At 46.6% G+C, this 21,079-nt stretch overlaps 1 protein-coding gene across 1 annotated transcript; it reads left to right on the top strand.

The window, feature by feature from the left end:
• The first annotated feature begins 1,474 nt into the window (after positions 1–1,474).
• On the top strand, positions 1,475–20,867 carry LPO (lactoperoxidase). Its single transcript, XM_053569064.1, has 12 exons — positions 1,475–1,550; positions 2,426–2,513; positions 5,595–5,755; positions 7,135–7,252; positions 7,585–7,714; positions 8,402–8,608; positions 9,795–10,119; positions 11,491–11,651; positions 17,598–17,850; positions 18,930–19,103; positions 20,004–20,241; positions 20,448–20,867. The coding sequence occupies exons 1-12, from the start codon at positions 1,475–1,477 to the stop codon at positions 20,653–20,655; spliced, it is 2,139 nt and encodes a 712-aa protein (XP_053425039.1). The 3' UTR covers positions 20,656–20,867.
• Positions 20,868–21,079: the final 212 nt, after the last annotated feature.

The raw sequence follows: 21,079 nt of genomic DNA, 5'->3' as shown, positions 1-21,079 counted from the left end.
CATTTCTGTACTGTGTGGTTAAAATGGTTAAGATGGTACACCTTTTGCCAAGTGTTTTTTACCACAAATTTTCTTTTAAGTCAATGATACTTGTTCCAAAACCATTGTCTTTGTCTATAATGGGAAAATTTCTGTTGACTCAATGGACCCTGCAGTGGGTTTCCTGGAGTCACAAAAAAAGGGTGACAGAGGCAGAAGAGGTCGTAGAATGATCTTTTCCTACTTGGGGCCATGTAAATATAAGGACAGGAGCCTACTGAGGGGTTGTGATGTTTGAGAACTCATCTTGGGAGCGGGGGAAAGTACCAGAGAGAATCTTGGCCAGAGATGTATTTATTCGTACCTTGCATTTTTTTCTGGAATTAGAGTACAAAAAGTATATTCAATCAGATAAAATTTATTAGTGGGGCCCCCAACAAGGCAGAGGAAAAAATTGAGGGGTGCAAAGGAGGCCAAACATACCTGGTCCAGACTCACAGTTCTCCTCTTCTGGTCTGGCCTAGTCTAAGGGGAGATTATTTATTTGGAGAGAGTCCAAAGGACACACTGGTGGTCTCTCAGGCAAAGCTCAAACTACAATTTCCTGCAAGGGTCTTCAGGTAGCTATGGAGGAACAGACAATCTGAGGCTGTTCTCCCTGATGTGCTTCTGGAGTCCAGTCAGTGAACACCATGCTGAGGGGAAGACCCACGCCCTATTGTGAAGACCGAGGAGGCTGTCAAGACCATGGGACACCTCCCTGGGCTGAAGCCAGAATCTCCTCCAAGTCGATTTGGGGCCTGCACCACCAAGCCCAGCGAAGTCCCTGATCAGAAAACAAAGCTACACAAATTTTAGTCTGATGACTTAGGTTCAGAGTTAAAGATCACGAGGAAGGAAAGGGTTCGTCTAAGAGCTGGAATCTCTGAAAGGAGCTCGGAGCTTTCTCACGACTTTCTTTCATGTGTCCCCATCTAATTGGCTCTTTGAGGGACGGTGAAGCCTCTGCCTGGTGGCTGAAGGGATGAGCTGAGTGTCTGCCTCTCAAGGGTTCTCCCTGGGTGCTGAGCCAGAGGAGACTCGCTTGCAGGGAGGGGGGAGGTGAACTCAAAGTTATGTTCTGGGCTAGGTAACACCACTTCTCATGCCCGTGACAAGATAGGTGCAGGATCTCAGGATCACAGATTATTAGAGCAGAATCAGACCTCCCAGATCACTGGGTCCCAAGCCACCCTCCGCAGGGCAGAGATGTTAAGTAACCTGCCTCCTCACAGAGCTAATAGGGCAAATGCAAAGCAAGGACTCAGAGCCTCACACCCTGAAGCCTGAGTTCTTTCCCTTCCACATTGCCTCTTCCCATTTTCCCCAGTACCTGGGTTGGGGTTGTGCGTACATGTCAGGGTGTTCCTTGGGCTTTCTCTGCTTTCTGTGAGTCAGCCCCTTCCACTGGGGCTCTGGAGAAGCTCACAGCATGATCCTATGTCTCATTGCAGTGATGAGGTTCCTTCCTCACCTCTCAGCCCTCCTGGCTTCTCTGATCCTGCTCCAGGCCGCAGAGTCTGCCACAAAAGGTAAGTGTCTTCCTGTACTGTTTCTGGGGCTTCCATAACAAAACACCCAAACTGAGTGGCTTAAGACAACAGAAATTTAATCTCACAGTCCAGGAGGCGAGAAGTTCAAAATCAAGGTGTTGGCAGGCCCACGCTCCCCCTAAAGGCTCTAGAGGAGAATTCTTCCTGCTTCTCCCAGCTCCTGGCGGCTCCTGGCGGCTCCTGGCGTCCTTGGTGGTCCTTGACTTGTAGCTGCATCACTCCAGTCCCTGCCTCAGTCTTCACACACCTTCTCCCCGGCACATCCTCTCTTCTTGTAAAACCACCAATCGTGTATCACCTCATTAAAATGGGCTGTGCAAAGACCCTATTTCCAAATAAGGTCATATTTTGAGGTTCCATGTACATGTGAACTTTGGAAGGGCCATTTAACCCACTACACTCTCTGAGCTCAGAGAATGGGTCCTGCAAATGCAATACAAGTGAAAACCCAATTCCACTTTTGCCTCTCTCTCTCTCTACTTTGGGGTCCTGGTGATCAGTACCTCTTTGATGGAATTAAGAGTCTGTATAAGCCTCTCACCAAGAACCAGAGAAGTCCCCACAGCCCAGTAGCCAGAGCCATCCTGAGTGGCACGCTTCTCCTTCATCCCATCCCTGGCTATTCTAGTGGAATCTCAAAGAACAATTTCAGCATCTAACTGAAGATCCAAGTGTATTCTTCCCGTTCTGTGCTTTGACCCCTTAAGAACTTGTCAGAGTTTCCTAATCTTGACCTCCTGCCTGCTCAGATTGGAGGGGCGGGAGTGCTGGCTGAGAACAAAGGAGCCAGGCAGGAGACACTGCAAAGGTGCCGTGTCTGATGCCCTGCTTCTGCTCCCCCACCCGACCCTAAGCACCGACCACCAGAACTGCTGCCATCTCGGATGCTGTGAGTCAGGTCAAGGTCCAAGTCGACAAGGCCTTCCTGGATTCAAGAACCAGGTGCGTGACACACACACGCACACACACACACACACTTCCTTTCATAGTCTCCCTGTTAATGCCAAGCACGTCTAGGCCGGCCCTGACAAGCTGATGAACCAGAGCAATAGTAAAACTTGCCCTTCCATCCCCGCTCCAAGTACATGACATTAGGAGCAATAGCCCACACTGCTAACACCCTCGGGCTGTAAGTTACCTGCAAGCAGACATCTAACCCAATTCTAGAAGAACTTTCTTCCACATGGCCTAATATTTCCCTGGATCATGCATTCCAGAGTCTCAGAAAGCCTCCAGATCAGTGATTTTTAAACAGTGTGTTGTTGCACACTGGTGTGCCACGAAAAATTTTAAAGATCATTGATTATTTTCCAAAGAAGTTCAAAGCACAATAAATACATTATTTTTCTTTACTTTGTCTTTTGATCAACATAATTTAAGTGTGCCACAGAAGTTTAACTATAGGTCCAAGTGTGCCGCGAGATAAAAACGGTTGAAAAACACTGGACTGGGTGAATGTCCTTCATTCAGCCTACTAGCATTGACTGACTTAGGTCAGGTTCCCCACAAGCAGAACCCAAGAGCTGGATGTAGGTGCAGGTGACTTATGAGGGGAGAGCTCTCAGGGAAGCTATAATGGAGTTAAGAAGGAGCAATAAAAGAAGTTAAGCCAGACTGTGGTTTCAGATCTAGCTACAGTCTGACCCCACAGGGAGACCTGGAGCAGAAGTTACACCTGAGAGCCTGCCCCACCTTGGAGCAAGGAAAGCAGAGTTTTCATCTGCCCACAACAGTCAGACGTGGCTACAGGCTTGGGGTTGAGAGAGAGCTGCTGTCACAGTCCTGTGCAACTCCTGGGCAACTCCAGCTGGGCAGCTACAAGGGCTCAGAGGCACCCACCCACCAAGGTTACAGGAGTGACCCTTAGCAGATGCACCCACAGTCACAGGAGGAGGAGCACGCCAACCTTCTGAAAGGATCAGAGAGCCCAGGAGCCCACAGGGCACCAGCAAAATAAGGACAGCTTGGGTGCCTGCCCTCAGGAAAGCCACACTCCAGTGAGAGAGAACAAGAGAGAAACAAGGGGTGCTGTTGTATTGAGGAAAAAACAACCTGTTCTTCCCTCTTGCTGTCCCTGTTTGTTGGCTCTGAGACTCCACTCCTCCCTGGCCTGGTAAGAACTCTTAAGCCATTTTTTAAACTTTTTTGGTGACTTCAAGTCCCCTGAACAGTATCATTTCAGGAATTAAAATGTCAGCATAAAAAGACAAAGCCCAGAGCTTCTCTCTTCCCTTAGCTCAGAACTGCGCAAAGCCTTCAGGGAGAAAAGGGAGCCTTCTTACAAGGGTACATGTGAAACTTAGTAAATGTAGAATATAAATGTCTTAACACATCAACTAAGAAAATGCCAGGAAGGCTATGTTAACCAGTGTGATGAAAATGTGTCAAACTGTTTATAAAACCAGTGTATGGTGCCCCATGATCGCATTAATGTACACAGGTATGATTTAATAATAAAAGAAACAAAGAAAAAGGAGCATTGCCCTCTTTCCTGAACTCCCCCTCATCCCCTGGCCTGGGTTTCTGCTTCTTGCGGGGAGGGAAAGATAAGGGATGGCAGCCGACTAAACAGAGCTGTGTCTGGAGGGGGCCAGAAGCCCTTTATCTCTCCCAGCACTTTCCTGGTTTCTTAGATATTGTGCTGCCCACTCCCTGACCTGGAAATTTCTCTGGCCAGCAGCTTATGGCTCCAACCCTCAGCCTGGAGGCATGTGGCACACTCCCTCAGCCCTCCCCAGCCCCTGTGGGCCCGGTCCCTTCTAGGTAGACTGGAGAAGACGCACAGCTCCACCCTGCTCAGTGCTGCCCTGGCCCTCTCTCCCTGGCAGGTGAAGGGCTCAGGCTTCCACTTCTTCCAGGTAGGCTGTCTAGGCATGTATCAGACACCAGCCAAGACCCCAGGACATGCAGTTGAGTCCTCCTCCTAAGGTCTTCTCCTAGGATTAAACTGTTAAAGGGGTCGCCTTGGCGGTGGTGGTGGTGAGGGGCCAGACTGCCCAGTATTTCAGCAAGGAAAATTCTCTCACTCTCCTCATCTTCAAGGAGGCACATAAAAGACAAAAAATAGGTATTCACCCACCTCCTTTGCAAGTCTTGCACAGGACAACCAGCACCCTGCTTTGGCATGTGGATATCCCCTTCTTGGACTTAGGGGGCTCCTAGAGACATAATGAATCACATTTAGACATTCTGTTACACAAGCACACAGACAACCCTGTGATTCATGGTTTGTGGTAAAGACAGTGAAGGACAGAAACAGAGCGACAGGCTCCACTCTAGGCGCAGGGATCAGGGAAGTCCCCCAGAGGATGAGAAGCAGCTAGCCATGCGGAGAGTCTGGGGAGAGCCCAGGGGTGGCACTGCGGTAAGGGACAGCAAAGGCAAAGGGTCCGAGGCAGGAAGGAAACATTCGGGTGCGTTAGCACCTGCAGCATCCAGATCCCAAAGGGGCTGGTGCAGGATATTTTAGGGTTCCTCCACCCCATAAACAAAGGAAGATAGGTTGCTGGGGCCCCAGGGCTTAATGTGAAGCCCACACAAGGCTCAGGATATAGAAAGAAGGCCAATGCCAGTTACAGTTGTAGACAAGGAGATGTCAAGAGGCAGGTCCAAGGACCACAGAGTCAGAAAGGAGATTAGCCCGTACACATCTTATCCTTAGAATTCTCAGTCCACAGGGCTGATGACATCCCAGCTCCATGCCAGGGGTTCCTCAAGTGTGAATCAGGGCCTGTGTGTTTTTGAGGCTCCCTAGTTGGTTGTGACACAGCCGGCCCTGCTTCACCCCTCGGACTGGAATTCAGGAACTGCTCATTCCATGTCCATCCACCATCCTTTCTTCAGAACCATACCTAACACAGCTTAATGGCCACTGCAGCTTCCTCCTCCCAGAGGAGCATTTCCAGAGGCACTGCTGGGGGGAGCACACAAGGGGTTGTGTCCTGTGTGCTGCCCACATCCCGGGGCCCCTCTGCTGGGCCCTTCATGCTCTTCTATGGCTCTAGGCTATGATCCCCACTGTAGGCTGAAGACCTCGATGAGCTCTGAGAACCCCACCAGCCGAGAGCTCTCAGAGTACCTCAAGCACGCCAAAGGCCGGACACGCACAGCCATCCGCAATGGGCAGGTGTGGGAAGATTCCCTAAAGAGACTGAGGCAAAAGGAATCCTTGACCAACGTCACAGGTACAGAAAACCTACTACCCTCTGATGGCAGGAAGGGGCCATCTCCCCACAAGAGAGAGCAGAGGCCACACCACACTGTGCTCCCCGTTCAGAGCTCTCTATTCATAGAGCCACCCCCAACTCTCCCTTTGTAGAATCACAGACCAGACTGGCAGAGCACAGGGACTTAGAGGACAGCCAGGGCAACACTCTTTTTTACAGAGGCAGGACCTCAGACCTAGCAATGTCACATTGCCAACTCCAAGTGAGGGGACATTGGTACTCTTTGTATAATATTATCTGTAAATCCTCTGCCCAGAGGAAGTGCTAAAAGTCAATAAACCTGGGCTCCCTGTCCCAAACCAGTGTCACCACTTCCTCTAATACAGGGGACATTTAAGCCACCTGTGTCAGGGGGATTTATTGGGATTATGTCACAGGAGATGAAATTTCAGTCTTGTTCTGGGTAATGTGTTGCTGAAACAATGAATTTAACTGATGGCTTGGTCATGACCTTCTCCACCCCATCCCCACACCCAACCGAATGCCACAGTTTGGGCCTGATAGGAGGAAGCAGCTTCAGGCTTTCACTGGGAAAACACCAACAGAGAGAGAATACCTGGCCCAAGACTTGGGCAAATTCCCAAGTGCCAAAAGAAGGAAACTAGGAAAAGGTGGGGAGAAGCAGGAGCACTTTAGACTCTGAAATTCAAAAGGTGCTAAGGATTGAACCCCAGTCCCTGCCACCTTTCACAGATGGCCGCCCCTGATGAAGCCCCATACAGCTACATTCCCGAGTTTCCCTTCCATTGCAGACACAGGGATGGGTGAGGGACTCCATTCAGAAGTTGGCAGCTGTCTCCATTCTGTGCCCACATGAAACCCTCTGATGCCCAAGGCCCCCCACTCCCACTTTAAAATTACCTGTCCCTTCTAAACGTCCTTCCTAGGGCTTATTCCTGTTTGCTTGGTACTTTAGATGTCACTGAAGCTTTAGAAGAAAAGCAATCTTATCAAACTAACTCATACTAACATATGCTTAACTTCCCAGGAACATTTTCATTCTAAAAGAAAGATTTGTAGATTCAAATGAATCTTGGCCTGACAGACAAGGAATTACCAGCCATGTTGGGGACATTCCAAATTACTCCTTATGGGGGTGGCCTGTGGCAAGTCTCTCGCGTTCTGTGGTCTCAGTTTTTTCTCTGTAAAATGGGGGCTTAAAACTCTTACTTTAATGAGTTGTCAGGATTGAATGAGAAATCACCTGGAAACGCTTGCCTAGAACGTGGCATGTATTCAACACACGTGAGCTCACCCCTGACTTCTGGGCTCTGCCTCCCACCCATGCCTCTGAATGGAGAAGGAGCGCAGCCCGTTTGGGGTCCCTTCTGTTTCAGGGCCCAGCCTGGACCTGACCTCGTTGTCTTGGGAGGTGGGCTGTGATGCCCCTGCTCCGGCGGTGAAATGCGACTACAACAGCCCTTACCGCACCATTTCAGGAGACTGTAACAACAGGTGCTTGGGCATGGGTGGGCGTGAGGGGCAGACATTCCGCCCCTTGGGCATTCTAGGCTGAACCGCCACTGCCAATGCCCTGCGCTCCCGGACTTGCACGCCCAACTTTCCACTTTCTGAAGATCACGCGTCTCCAGCAGTCCCAGTGAGCCCGCAATCTCGCTGGAAGAGCACCTTTCCCCAAGGCAGAGGGGCCCGCGCCCTCAGGAGCGGTTCAGAAACCCCTCGTTTGACGCTTGTCCTCTGCGGAGGCTCCCGGGGTTCCCCCAGGGGGCCGGGCGGGGCTGGCGCCGCAGAGGAACCCGAGGCTGAGGACGGATCTTGGCTTTCAGGAGGAGGCCCGCGCTGGGCGCCGCCAACAGGGCGCTGGCGCGGTGGCTGCCGGCCGAGTACGAGGACGGGCTCTCCCTGCCCTTCGGGTGGACTCCGGAGAAGACGCGGAACAGCTTCCCTGTCCCGCTGGTGAGGGTGGGCCGGGGAGGGGATGCGATGATGGGAATCGGGGGAAGGGATGTATCCCCCAAACACACACGGAAAGGAAGCAGTAGGTGGGAGGGTAGAGGAGTGCGCTGCGGAGCCGCCTCGCGGAGATGATTTGGACTGGCTCCCTGGCGATGGCCCCCAAAGTGCCACTAGGCGGCAGCAGAGCTCGGAGCGCGGGGCCCACCCACGTGCTGTCAACTCCCAGCTGCCACCGGCCAGATACCCTGGGGTCTCCCAGGCAGATGGCCTCCGTGCTCCATCCTGCTGGCGTGTACCCCTGCCCAGCCCCTGGAGTGCATCAGCTGTTGTTTGCCTGGAGGTCCTATCTGTTGGCCTCATCGGAGCTGGCAGGCCCTACTAGAGCCCCTCAGACACCTAGACTCACTTCGCAAGCAGCCTGTCTTTATTTTCCCTCTCCCTAATGGGAAAGCACTGGCCTTGCAAGTCATCAAGTCATAACAGGCCGGGGTCGGTTCCCATCCCCGCCCCTTTGTAGCTGCAGGACCGTGGAGAACTGACTTACCCTCTCCAGGACTTACCCTGCCACTCACCTCACAAGCTCCTCATGAGGACTGAATGGTTGGCACTTAGTAAACCGTAGTTGAATCTGAATCCTCAAAGCACTTTTTCCTCCAGTCCACCCTCCCCTTCTCTCTCCATCTCTAGGCCCGAAAGGTATCCAACGAGATTGCCAACTACATGGATGAGAAGGGTGTCCTGGACCAAAACAGGTCCCTATTCTTCATGCAATGGGGTCAAATTGTGGACCACGACCTGGACTTTGCCCCTGACACCGAGCTGGGGAGTAGTGAGTTCTCCAAAGCCCAATGCGATGAGTATTGTATCCAGGGAGGCAACTGTTTCCCCATCATGGTAGGTCCTGCGGCTGTCTGGATGTCTCTGATGAGTCCCTTGCCCACCCTGATATAGGAGACATTCCCAACCCTTCAGCCAAGATCTCTTGGTTGCTAATTTGATAGCTTCTCAAGCCTCACACATCTCTTCATTCACTCATCCATTTATTCAGTAAATAGACATTAACCACCTAATCCATGCCATCTATTACATAAAGCATGGGGATACAAAAGTTTATAAGACACTGCTCCTGCTCTCAAGAACAAAGGGCCAATGCGGAAATGGATAAGTAAACTACTAATGGCAAAACTGGAAAGCTCTGGGGAGCTTTAGTAAGCAGCAGCAATGGTAACAACACCTGGAGGCTTATTAGAAATGCAAACGCTCAAGCCTTGCCCCAGACATTGGGAAATACATTCAACATTTTACCAAGATTCCCAGGCAATTTATCTTATACACAGTAAAGTGTTCAAAACACTGCTGTCAGTCACCCTGAAGGATGACTTCGGCTCCCAGAGGAAGCTGAAACTTGGATGAATCAAAGTGAGCAGCAAGGATTTGTGGAACTTTCCAGCAGGAAGGGAGAGGATCTTGCAAGGGTGAACCTTTTCTTCTCATTCATGGGCTTTATAGTTAGAGAGAAAGTTATTCACTTAAACAACAACTCAAGGCTATGTGCTGTGGTATAAAGCACATCCACTGTGGACCGAAGCCAATATAGATCTAAATCCTACATCTTTCCCTTCCAGTTGTAAGTTCTTAGGCAAGTTACTTAACTGTTCTGAGCTTCAGTTTCCTCACTTGTAAAATAGGACTGAATTGTCCACCTTATGGGGTTTTCTGAGGACAGAAGTGAGATAAAGTATGCATAATGCCTGGCATATAGTAGGTCCAAAAATAAATAAATGATAGCCATTATTAGTAGTAATTATTAACATCTCATGTCCTGTTCTCCCGTTCAGGGAAGTCAGGACTCCCTTCCCATTGAAAATTCAGAGCCAGCACTGTAAAGGACTGAGCAATTTTACACAGCAGGATGTAATGAACTTCAGGGTATTATGGGTCGAGGGTGTGCAATATCAGCAGGAAGTGTCTAGGGTCAGCATCTGTTATTAGGATCCCAGGAGGGTGCCATCAGCATCTTTGCACGCAGACTTGCCCTGTACTACCCTTGCCTGGTCTCATGTACCCAACCTCTCTGCAGTTCCCACCTGATGACCCCAAGGTGAGGACTCAAGGGAAGTGCATGCCATTCTTCAGAGCCGGCTTTGTCTGTCCCACTCCGCCCTACCAATCGCTGGCCAGAGAACAGATCAATGCTCTGACCTCCTTCCTGGATGCCAGTCTCGTGTATGGCGCCGAGCCAAGCCTGGCCAGCCGCCTCCGCAACCTCAGCAGCCCCCTGGGCCTCCTGGCTGTCAACCAGGAGTTCTCAGACCATGGGATGCCCTACCTGCCTTTTATCAACAAGAAACCAAGCCCCTGCGAGTTCATCAACGCCACTGCCCAGGTGCCCTGCTTCCTAGCAGGTAAGTCTAGGCTGGGAGAGGAAGGGCCCAAGGACAAAGGGGTTATCCAAGGAGGCTTTGCTCCTTTCTTATCCTCTTGCTGGAAAAATACATACCACACCAAACCACTGCTGACCCTGGCACTGGTCTAGGACTGGCAGAAGGCCCCAGACGAATAGAGAATCCAAGAATATGTGTTCACTGTATTACAAAATGAGGACATCCAGAAAAGCTCAAAGAAAATAAAAAGAAAATTCACACAATCCTACCACCCACGAAAGGCCATCATTAACCATTTTTAATGCCTATCATTCCAGTATTTTTTCTATCATAGATATAGTTCTACATTGTTTTACATAATTGGGATTCTGCTATAAATAATGCTCTGTAACCTGATGCCTTCTCTTAATATATTCCATGCCATTAACGATTCTTCTACAGCATGATCTTTTTTTTTTGATTGGGGATTCACTGACGGTACAAGAAACCAGGTTACACTGATTGCATTTGTTAGGTAAAGTCCCTCTTACAATTTTGCCTTGCCCCCAAAAGGTGTGGCACACACCAAAACGGCACCACCCTCCCTTCTTCCCTCTCTCTGCTCATCCTTTCTCCATCCCTCCCTCCTTCTTTCTCTCTCTGCTCTCCTCTTACCCCCCCCCACCGTGTCATTAATTGTCATTAATTGGTAGAGCTTTTGGATTTTGTGTTCACACATAACCCACGTCAATCCAGACACAAAGCCAAACTCTTTCCTTGTTTTCATAAAAATATGCACTAATACCAAGAATTTATGAATTTAGTAGACTTGCCTAAAGATTGGAGGACACCTGGTCTTTCACCATGTAACTGCCTCCCACCCTTACACCTTTCCAGGCCCTGAATAGGTTCTTGCCCCTCCCCCCCATCTAGATTATTCTCTCTTTATTACCTAGAGGTCTTCAGCCCTGCCCAGGCTCTCACCTCAAACCTGCATTCCTAAAACCTTCAAAGTTGTTCAACAAAGTATGTGAAAAGCCCCTCATTTATTTTGACTACCCTTCTTAGCAGATAGTTGAATTATAATTAATAAAACTTTCCTTCCTTGCATGTCACCAGTGGCCTTTACCACATTCCTGTCTGATAGGCCTTTTATTCCCACTTTCATGGACAAGGAGGCTGAGGCTCAGAAACATTAGGTAACTTGCCCAAGTATCAAAGCTAAAAAATATGTGATTAGACCTCAGTTAAACCCTGTGATTCTTCTCCCATTCCCCATCCATCCCTCTCCACCTGATTCTTGGAAGTTGACTGGCAGGAGGGGCTTGGAAGAGGGTCCGGTGGGGGCACCATCACGTCTTTGTGTGGGTTACCAGATCCCGGAGGCCACCTACCTGTCCTCTGTGTTTTCAGGAGATTCCCGAGCCTCAGAGCAGACCCTGCTGGCCACTTCCCACACCCTCTTTCTCCGCGAGCACAACCGGCTGGCTAGAGAGCTAAAGAGACTCAACCCTCAGTGGGATGGAGAGAAACTCTACCAGGAAGCCCGGAAGATCCTGGGAGCCTTCGTGCAGGTAGGAGGTCCAGGCCCGCCTGGCTCTGGCTCCTGGCTCAGTCCTTCTCTGGCCTCTGCACATCCAGCTACCTCCTCTGCTTCCAGACCTCTGTGTCCCTCTTCTCCTCTGCTGCTTCTCTCCCATTGTCTCATTCTTGTAAATGCTCCCCCCTTTCATTTCTTCAGCTTCTCTATGCCAAAATGAATCCCTGAATTCGGAGGGCTGGAGAGTCACCCAGACGTTGATCCCTTTCCTATATCTGCCTTGCTGCCATTACTAGGACCACAGGCTCTGTTACCCTGGGACTACTTAATACATTGTAGTGATTTGGGTTATTTTATTTATTTATTTATTTTTTATTTTTTTTATTGTTAAATCGTACTGTGTACATTAGTGTAATCAAAGGGTACAATGTGCTGGTTTCACATACAATCTGAAATATTCTCACCAAACTATTCAACGTAGCCTTCATGGCATTTTCTTAGTTATTATATGTAGATATTTGTATTCTGCATTTAGTAAGTTTCACCTGTACCCATTCTAAGATGCACCGTAGGTGTGGCCCCAACCATTACCCTCCCTCCACCCTAACCTCCCCTCCCTTCCCCTTCCTTGGTCCTTTCCCCATATTCATGTGCTATAGTTGGGTTATAGCCTTCCTGTGAAAGCTATAAATTAGCTTCATAGTAGGGCTGAGTACATTGGCAATTGTTCTTCCATTCCTGAGATACTTTGTAAGAAGAATGTGTTCCAGCTCCATCCATGTAAACATGAAAGAGGTAAAGTCTCCATCTTTCTTTAAGGCTGCATAATATTCCATGGTATACATGTACCGCAATTTGCTAGTCCATTCGTGGGTTGATAGCACTTGGGCTTCTTCCATGACTTAGCAATTATGAATTGGGCTGCAATAAACATTCTGGTACAGATGTCTTTGTTATATTGTGATTTTTGATCTTCTGGGTATAAACCTAGTAAAGGAATTATAGGATCGAATGGCAGGTCTACTTTTAGGTCTCTAAGTATTCTCCAAACATCCTTCCAGAAGGAACGTATTAGTGTGCATTCCCACCAGCAGTGTAGAAGTGCCCTTTTCTCCACATCCACGCCAACATCTCTGGTTTTGGGATTTTGTAATGTGGGCTACTCTTACTGGGGGTAGGTGATATCTCAAAGTAGTTTTGATTTGCATTTCTCTGATGATTAAGGATGATGAGATTTTTTTCATGTGTTTGTAGATCACATGTCTGTCTTCTTTAGAGAAGCTTCTCTTCAAGTCCCTTGCCCACCCTGAGATGGGATCACGTGTTCTTTTCTTGCTAATATGTTTGAGTTCTCTGTGGATTCTGGTTATTAAACCTTTATAGGTTTAATATTAATATAACCTGCAAATATTTTCTACCATTCTGAGGGCCGTCTGCTTGCTTTACTTACTATGTTCTTTGCTGTGCAGAAGCTTTTTAATTTTATCAGGTTCCAGTAATGTATTTTTGATACTGCTTCAATTGCCTGGGGAGTCCTCCTCATAAAATATTCACCCAGGCCGATTCCTTCAAGAGTTTTCCCTGCACTTTCTTCAAGTATTTTTATAGTTTCATGTCTTAAGTTTAAATCTTTTATCCAGTGAGAGTCTATCTTAGTTGATGGTGAAAGGTGTGGGTCCAGTTTCAGTCTTTTACAGATCACCAGCCAGTTCACCCAGCACCATTTGTTAAATAGGGAATCTTTTCCCCACTGAATGTTTTTAATTGGCTTGTCAAAGATCAAATAACAGTAAGTGGCTGGATTCATCTCTTGGTTGTCTATTCTTTCCCAGACATCTACTTCTCTGTTTTTGTGTCAATACCATCCTCTTTTGATCACTATCGATTTATAGTACAGTCTCAGGTCTGGTAGCGTGATTCCTCCTGCTTTGTTTTTATTGCTGAGTAATGTTTTGGCTATTCAAGATTTTTTCCAATTCCATATAAAACGAAGTATTATTTTTTTCAAGATTTTTAAAATATGACAATGGAGCTTTAATAGGAATTGCATTAAAATTATATATTGTTTTGGGTAGTATAGACATTTTAACCATGTTGATTCTTCCCAGCCATGAGCATCATATATTTTTCCATTTGTTAACATCGTCAGCTATGTCTTTTCTTAAAGTTTCATAGTTCTCTTTGTAGAGATCTTTCATGTCTTTTGTTAGGTATACTCCCAAATATTTCATCTTCTTTGGCATTACTGTGAAAGGAATAGAGTCCTTGACTTTTTTTTTGGCTTGGTTATTTTTGGTATATATAAAGTCTACAGATTTATGGGTATTGATTTTGTAGCCCGAGACATTGCTGTATTCCTTGATCACTTCTAAAAGTTTTGTAGTAGAATCCCTAGTGTTTTCCAGATATACCATCATGTCATCTGCGAAGAGTGAAAGTGTGATCTCTTCTGACCCTATGTGGATACCCTTGATCGCCTTTTCTTCCCTAACTGTAATGGCTAAAACTTCCATTACAAAGTTAAAGAGCAATGGAGACAATGGGCAACCTTGCCTGGTTCCTGATATAAGTGGAAATGATTTCAATTTAACTCCATTCAATACGATATTGGCTATGGGTTTGCTGTAGATGGCCTCTATTAGTTTAAGAAATGTCCCTTCAATACCAATTTTCTTAAGTGTTCTGATCATGAAGGGATACTGGATATTATCAAAAGCTTTTTCTGTATCAATTGAGAGAATCATATGGTCTTTATTTTTTAGTTTGTTTATGTGCTGAATTACATTTATAGATTTACATATATTGAACCAGCCTTGAGACCCTGGGATAAATCCCACTTGGTTATGGTGTATAATTGTGATTTGGGTTATTTTGATTTGATTCTCTTCCTTTCAAATTCTCTGTACCTAAGCCAACTTAGGTATATTCCACTGGCATTGCTGATTGGCTAATTGACTAACTAGAAGAGAATTAGAAAGATTAATATGTTAGACTGGGTATAGGAGCTCACACCTGTAATCCCAGCACTCTGAGGGGCTGAGGCAGTTTGAGACTAGCCTGAGCAACATAGTGAGACCCCATATCTAAAAAAAATAATAAAAAACTATCCAGATATGGTGCCTGTAGTGTTTGCTACTCAGGAGGCTGAGGCAGGAGGATCACTTGAACCCAGGAGTTCAAGGCTGCAGTGAGTTGTAATTATATCACTGCACTGCAGCCTGGGAGACAGACCCTGTCTCTAAAATGAAAAAAAAAAAAGTTGACATGTTGATATTAACCATGCATATATATTGTAGACATTTTATTTTGAATTAATTATAGATTCTCGGGAAGTTGCAAAAATGTAGAGGAAGGTCCCATGCACCCCTCATCCAGCCTCCCCCAGTGCTAACATCTTTCATAACCGTGGTACTATAGCAAAAGCAGGAAGTTTAACATTGATACAAATTGTAGAGCTTATTCAGACTCACAGTGGTCTATGAGTTTGTGTCTGCATAGCCCTATGCAATTTTATCACAAGTGTAGCTTTATGTAACCACCACCACAGTAAAGTTACTTATCTGACATCAGAAGACCCACTCATGGTGTAAACAGCATCCACCTCTCATCCCTGTATCCCTAACCCCTGACAACCACTAATCTGTTCTCCATCTCTAACATAATTATATTATTTCACAAATGTTGTATAAATGGAATTATACAGTATGTATCCTTTTGAGGTGGCCTTTTTTCATTTAACATAATACCTTTGAGGTCTATCCAAGTTGCTGCATGTATCAAGCGTACCTTCCTTTCTGTAACTGAGTAGTGTTCCATGGTGTGGACGAGCCACAGTTTGCTTAACCATGTACCTGTTGTAGGACATTTGTATAGTTTCCATTTGGGACTATTATAAATAAAGCTGCTATAAACACTCATGTATAAGTTTCTACATGAAAATAAACTTTTATTTCTTTGAGATATATGACTAAGAGTGCAATCACGGGTCATATGGTAAGTCCATTTTTAGCTTAAAAACAAACGGCCAAACCATTCTTCAGAATGGCTGTACCATTTTACACTCCCACCAGCAATGTATGCCTGATCTAGTTTCTCAGCATCCTGAGACTGTCATCACTATTTTTAATTTTATCCTTTCTGATAGGTAATAATATCTCACTGTGGTTCTAATTTGCATTTCTCTAATGGCTACTGATGTTGAACGTCTTTCCATGTGCTCGTATGCCATCTGTGTATCCTCTTGGGTAAAATAACTGTTCATATATTGTGCCTATTTTCAAACTGGACTGTTGGTCTTTTCATGTTGAGCTTTGAGAGTTGTTTATATATTTTAGACACAAGTCCTTTGTCAGATATGTGAGTTGCAGATTTTTTTTTCCCCATCTGTAATTTGTTTGTTTTTTTGTTTTCATCCTCTTAACAGGGTCTTTTGGAAACCAGAAACTTTTAATTTCATCAATTTTTTTCTTTCATGGATTGTGCTTATGGTATCAAGTCTCAGAACTCTTTTCCTACTCATAGGTCACAAGGATTTTCTCCTATTTTTTTATTCCTAGAATTTTTATTGTTTTACGTTTGTGTAAGTCCATTGCATGGTTTTATCCTTTGCACCATTGTGGAAGCTTCTGGGTGTTCATTTTGCTGGTGGTCCATTGTGGTAGTTAGTGTTGAGAATAGGTCTAAGTATTTCCTATAGAACTGGCCTTGTGGTGAATTTCTTTCTTTTCTTTTCTTTTCTTTTTCTTTTTCTTTTTTTTTGAGACAGAGTCTCAAGCTGTCACCCTGGGTAGAGTGCCATGGCATTACAGCTCACAGCAACCTCAAACTCTCGCGCTTAAACTCTTAATTCTCTTGCCTCAGCCTCCCAAGTAGCTGGGACTACAGGCACCAGCCACAGTGCTCAGCTATTTTCTTTCTTTCTTTTTCTTTTAGTAGTTATTGCTGCTTTAGCTGACCTGGGCCAGGTTCAAACCTGTCAGCCTTGGTGTATGTGGTCAGCACCCTGCCCATTGAGCTACGGGTGCCAACTTGTGGCACATTTCCTCAGTGCTTGTATATCCACAAAATATTTGATTTCTCCATCAATTTTGAAGCTTAGTTTAGTAGGATACAGAATTCTGGGCTGGAAATTGTTTTGTTTAAGAATGTTGAAGGTTGGGTGGCGCCTGTGGCTCAAGGAGTAGGGCGCCGGTCCCATATGCCGGAGGTGGTGGGTTCAAACCCAGTCCCAGCCAAAAAAGAAAAAAAAAAAAAAAGAATTAGCTAATTTGCTAAGTATTCCAGAAGATTATTCATTTATAATAGCCGGGCATTGTGGCGGGCGCCTGTAGTCCCAGCTACTTGGGAGGCTGAGGCAAGAGAATCGCTTAAGCCCAGGAGTTGGAGGTTGCTGTGAGCTGTGTGACGCCACAGCACTCTACCGAGGGCCATAAAGTGAGATTCTGCCTCTACAAAAAGAAAAAAAGAATGTTGAAGGTGAATGACCATGCTCTTGACAAACATGCTCTTCTGATTTAGAAAGCTTCTGTTGAAAAGTCTGCTGTCATCCTAATGGCTCTGCCTCTGTAGGTCAGTTGGTGCTTCCTCCTGGCTACTTGCAGAACTTTTTCTTTCATCTTGAGTTTGGACAGGGTCATTACAATGTGTCTTGGGGAGGCTCTGTTTGAGTTGAGATGACCCAGGGTTTGATATCCATCTGAAAGGAGGATGTTGAGGTCTTTAGTAAAATGTATATGCTATCCATTTGCCATTCTTACAGTGCTTTTTGTTTTGTTTTGTTTTGTTTTTTGGCCAGGGCTGGGTTTGAACCCACCACCTCCCGTATATGGGACCAGCGCCCTATCCTTTGAGCCACAGGCACCACCCTCCATTTGCCATTCTTGATTTTTGACTGCTCATCCCTCTTTGCCAGTGCTCTTCTCCAGCTTCCTTCTGCAGAAGTTTAAACCTTCTCACACCCTTTCCTCATTTCTCCCTCCAGATTATCACCTTCAGGGATTACCTACCCATTGTGTTAGGTGATGAGATGCAGAAGTGGATCCCTCCATACCAAAGCTACGATGAATCTGTGGATCCCCGAATTTCCAATGTCTTCACCTTTGCTTTCCGCTTTGGCCATTTGGAAGTCCCCGCTACTGTGTACCGTCTAGATGAGAATTATCAGCCTTGGGGTCCAGAACCAGAACTAGCTCTGCACACCCTTTTCTTCAACACCTGGAGGATAGTCAAAGATGGTATGTTCTTTCAGGAAAGTGCTATCACCTGGCTCTCCCTCTGCAAACTGCTCATAGGGAAGGCTAGCAAGTCGGATTCTAAGCACCTCTGTGTGACCTTCGGCAAATAAATCCACCTCACTGAGTCTGTTTCTTCATTTGTAAAATTGAGGCAGTAATAATTGAGACAATAATAATTTGCATCTCATGCAAATATCCAAAAAATTAAATGAGATACAGGCAGTCCCCAGGTTATGAATGAGATAGGTTCTGTAAGTTTGTTCTTAAATTGAATTTACATGTAATTTGGAATAAGTGTATTTGTCTATTACATGTAATAGCCTCTGCTTGTAAGTGCAAGTCCTATGTCAGTTGGATGTTTACAACTCAGGGACTTACTGTAATATGCTGTTCATAAGTGTGTATATAAGTCAGATGTTTGTAACTAAGGGAGTGCCTGTACATGTGTAGAGTACCCTATAATGGTTCCTGACACAAAGTAGGCGATCAAGAAATACTAGCTATTATTATTTTTTCCCTTCTAAGGTACCTGGGATTTCCCTACCTCTTTTCCCTGCCCTACGCTTCTCTGACCTCTAAAGAAAGAATTCATAGGTTTGGTAAATAAATTGCTCTTTCCTACTCTTCTCTAAAGCCTTCCATCTCTATGAGGTGCCAGAGGTGGGATCCAGCTTTCCTTTATCCCTCAACTGTGCTAAAACTGGCTGTATGTCAGGCCTAATGAGTCAGGGCTGCTTCCTAAAGACTTATGCCACCGCTTTCCATTCTGCAATGTTGCTCAGCAGAATATACAGAAAGAGGAGGAGCTGACTCCATGAACTAGAGCTTGAAAAAAATCTTGACATTTATATTCATGCCACCATCCCACCCTTTCTGCCACCCTCAAGCAGCCTGGGTTCTGCTCTGCCCCTGAGCACACCCTGAAGGCTGTGTTATGCTTTTCTCCCTACTTCCAGCCCAAGATGTTCAGGTGGCCCAACTTTCAACCAAGAGAAAATGTCTGGTGGAGGCGGGGGCCAGCCTAGAAGATGTCCCACCCTACTCCATCCCAAGGATAGCTTCTGCGTCTCTCTTGGCAGGTGGACTTGATCCTCTGGTGCGGGGCTTGCTGGCCAAAAAGGCCAAGTTGGTGAAACAGAATAAAATGATGACAGGAGAGCTGCGCAACAAGCTTTTCCAGCCAACTCATAAGATCCATGGCTTTGACCTGGCTGCCATCAATATACAGCGTGGCCGGGACCATGGGCAGCCTGGTGAGCAGGCCTGGGGTCTGGCCTGGGCTGGGGAACTTCTAGCTACTTTCTAGAACTCTTAGCAACTCTTCTCTGTGACCCTGGGAATCTGTTCAATTCTGAAATACAAGGAAGGCCAGTTTTTAAAACACATATTGTTCATCTACAAAGTGGAATCTTCCATTTTCCCTAATGCAGAGACAAGAGCACATATCTAGTATTATCTTGGAATCCCTGCGATGAACAAGAGATTAACAACTAACATGTAAAAGCAGTGTAAAAGCCCAGAAAAGATTAAGAAAAGAAAATAGAGAAATAGATGACGATTCGACCTTTCTTTTGTACCTATGAATGGCAATGTAATATATAGTATGTCCCGAAATTTGCCATACATAGGGAAAATGGGAAATTGTAGCTAAATGTACCTTTATTCACAAAATATTCATTATGAAATTTTGCAGAATATTTTTACGTCTTTTGGGATACCCTGTAGTAATTACAAGCTAGATTACTTGAGTTTAAATCCCAGCTGTACTGTTTATTAGTTATGGGACTTTGGGCAAATTACTTAACATTTCTTTTTCTTTTTTTTTGGTTTTTGGCCAGGGCTAGGTTTGAACCCGCCACCTCCGGCATATGGGATGGGCGCCCTACTCCTTGAGCCACAGGCCCCGCCCAACATTTCTGTTCTTCAGTTTACATATTTATAATATGCTTCAGATAGGCGGACTCATACCATGTAACCTACAAGCCTCCTCAGGACTACAGTGCCACAGATATAAAATAACAGATCACTGCCTGTCTGCCCCAAAGACTGTGAGCCCAGATTTCTTCCGACAGAGACAGAATGGGTATGTCCCCAACAGAGGGCTATGAGCAGGAAGTCCCTGGGATGAGACAGCCTCACCCTCTCTATCACAGGGTACAACTCTTGGAGACGCTTTTGTGGCCTCTCACAGCCACAGACACTGAAGGAGATGACTGCTGTGCTAAAGAATAAGGTGCTGGCCAAGAAGTTACTGGATCTCTACAGGAGCCCTAACAACATCGACATCTGGATAGGGGCCAGTGCTGAGCCCCTAGTGAAAAGGGGCCGGGTGGGGCCTCTCCTGGCCTGCCTCCTGGGCAGGCAGTTCCAGCAGATCCGTGATGGAGACAGGCAAGTGAGACCTCAGCAGGGAGGGCAGGTGAAGCTGTTCTCCAAGGTGGGTGTCCTCAGAGTCCTACATCCTGCATGAGGACTAATTCCAGACTTCAGGATGAGTGGGGCTTTTTCACAGTGCGAATGGTCCTTCCTTCCCCTGTGGCAGAGTGGGGCGAGGCCACAGCAGGATGGGATGGAATGAACCTTCTCTGTCTCTGCAGGTTCTGGTGGGAAAACCCTGGAGTCTTCACGAAGAGGCAGCAGGACTCTCTACGGAAAATGTCCCTCTCACGCCTTGTCTGTGACAACACCCATATCACCAAGGTCCCGCTGAATGCATTCCAGCCTAACAGCTACCCACAAGGCTTTGTGGACTGCTCAGCCATTGACAAGCTGGACCTGTCACCCTGGGTCTCAGTGAAGAATTAAGGGTCTGGATTCCAAGACCTCCCACACTGGCTTTGGTCCATGATGCCATTTCAAGCAACCCCAATGACCCGGTCCTTTAGAACTCCACACCCCAGTCCCAGCCCTTCTTCCCAGCCAGGCCTCTCTACACCTGGCAGATGAACAGCTCAGCCAGGCCCAAGAGAGGCTGGCTTAACCTTCCCAGCTCTCGCACTTGGCTCCCTCACTTCTACCCCCATCATCTCTGCCTGGGGAAATCCTCCTTTCAATTAAGACTTAGGTCCTCTGAGATGCCCTTCCAGTCTAGCTTGCTACATGTCACCTGCTGTCTCTCTTCAACAAGCCTTACTGAGGCTGTGGCCTTTGACCCTCATCTGTCTCCTGTCTGCTAAAGTAGATTGTATGCTCCCTGAGCCAGGACCTAACCTGCTTCTGACTGTCCCCC

This window comes from Nycticebus coucang, chromosome 18 (genome assembly GCF_027406575.1).
Source record: "Nycticebus coucang isolate mNycCou1 chromosome 18, mNycCou1.pri, whole genome shotgun sequence".
Classification (NCBI taxonomy): domain Eukaryota; kingdom Metazoa; phylum Chordata; class Mammalia; order Primates; family Lorisidae; genus Nycticebus; species Nycticebus coucang.
Note: the sequence above shows the minus strand (reverse complement) of the source record. Positions and strands in the feature narration are given on the sequence as shown.

Coding starts and splice junctions, on each gene's coding strand:
- LPO (XM_053569064.1), top strand. CDS start 1,475: ATGAGGTTCCTTCCTCACCTCTCAGCCCTCCTGGCTTCTCTGATCCTG. Junction 7,253..7,584: donor TCAGGAGACTGTAACAACAG/GTGCTTGGGCAT, acceptor CTTGGCTTTCAG/GAGGAGGCCCGCGCTGGGCG. Junction 10,120..11,490: donor GGTGCCCTGCTTCCTAGCAG/GTAAGTCTAGGC, acceptor CTGTGTTTTCAG/GAGATTCCCGAGCCTCAGAG.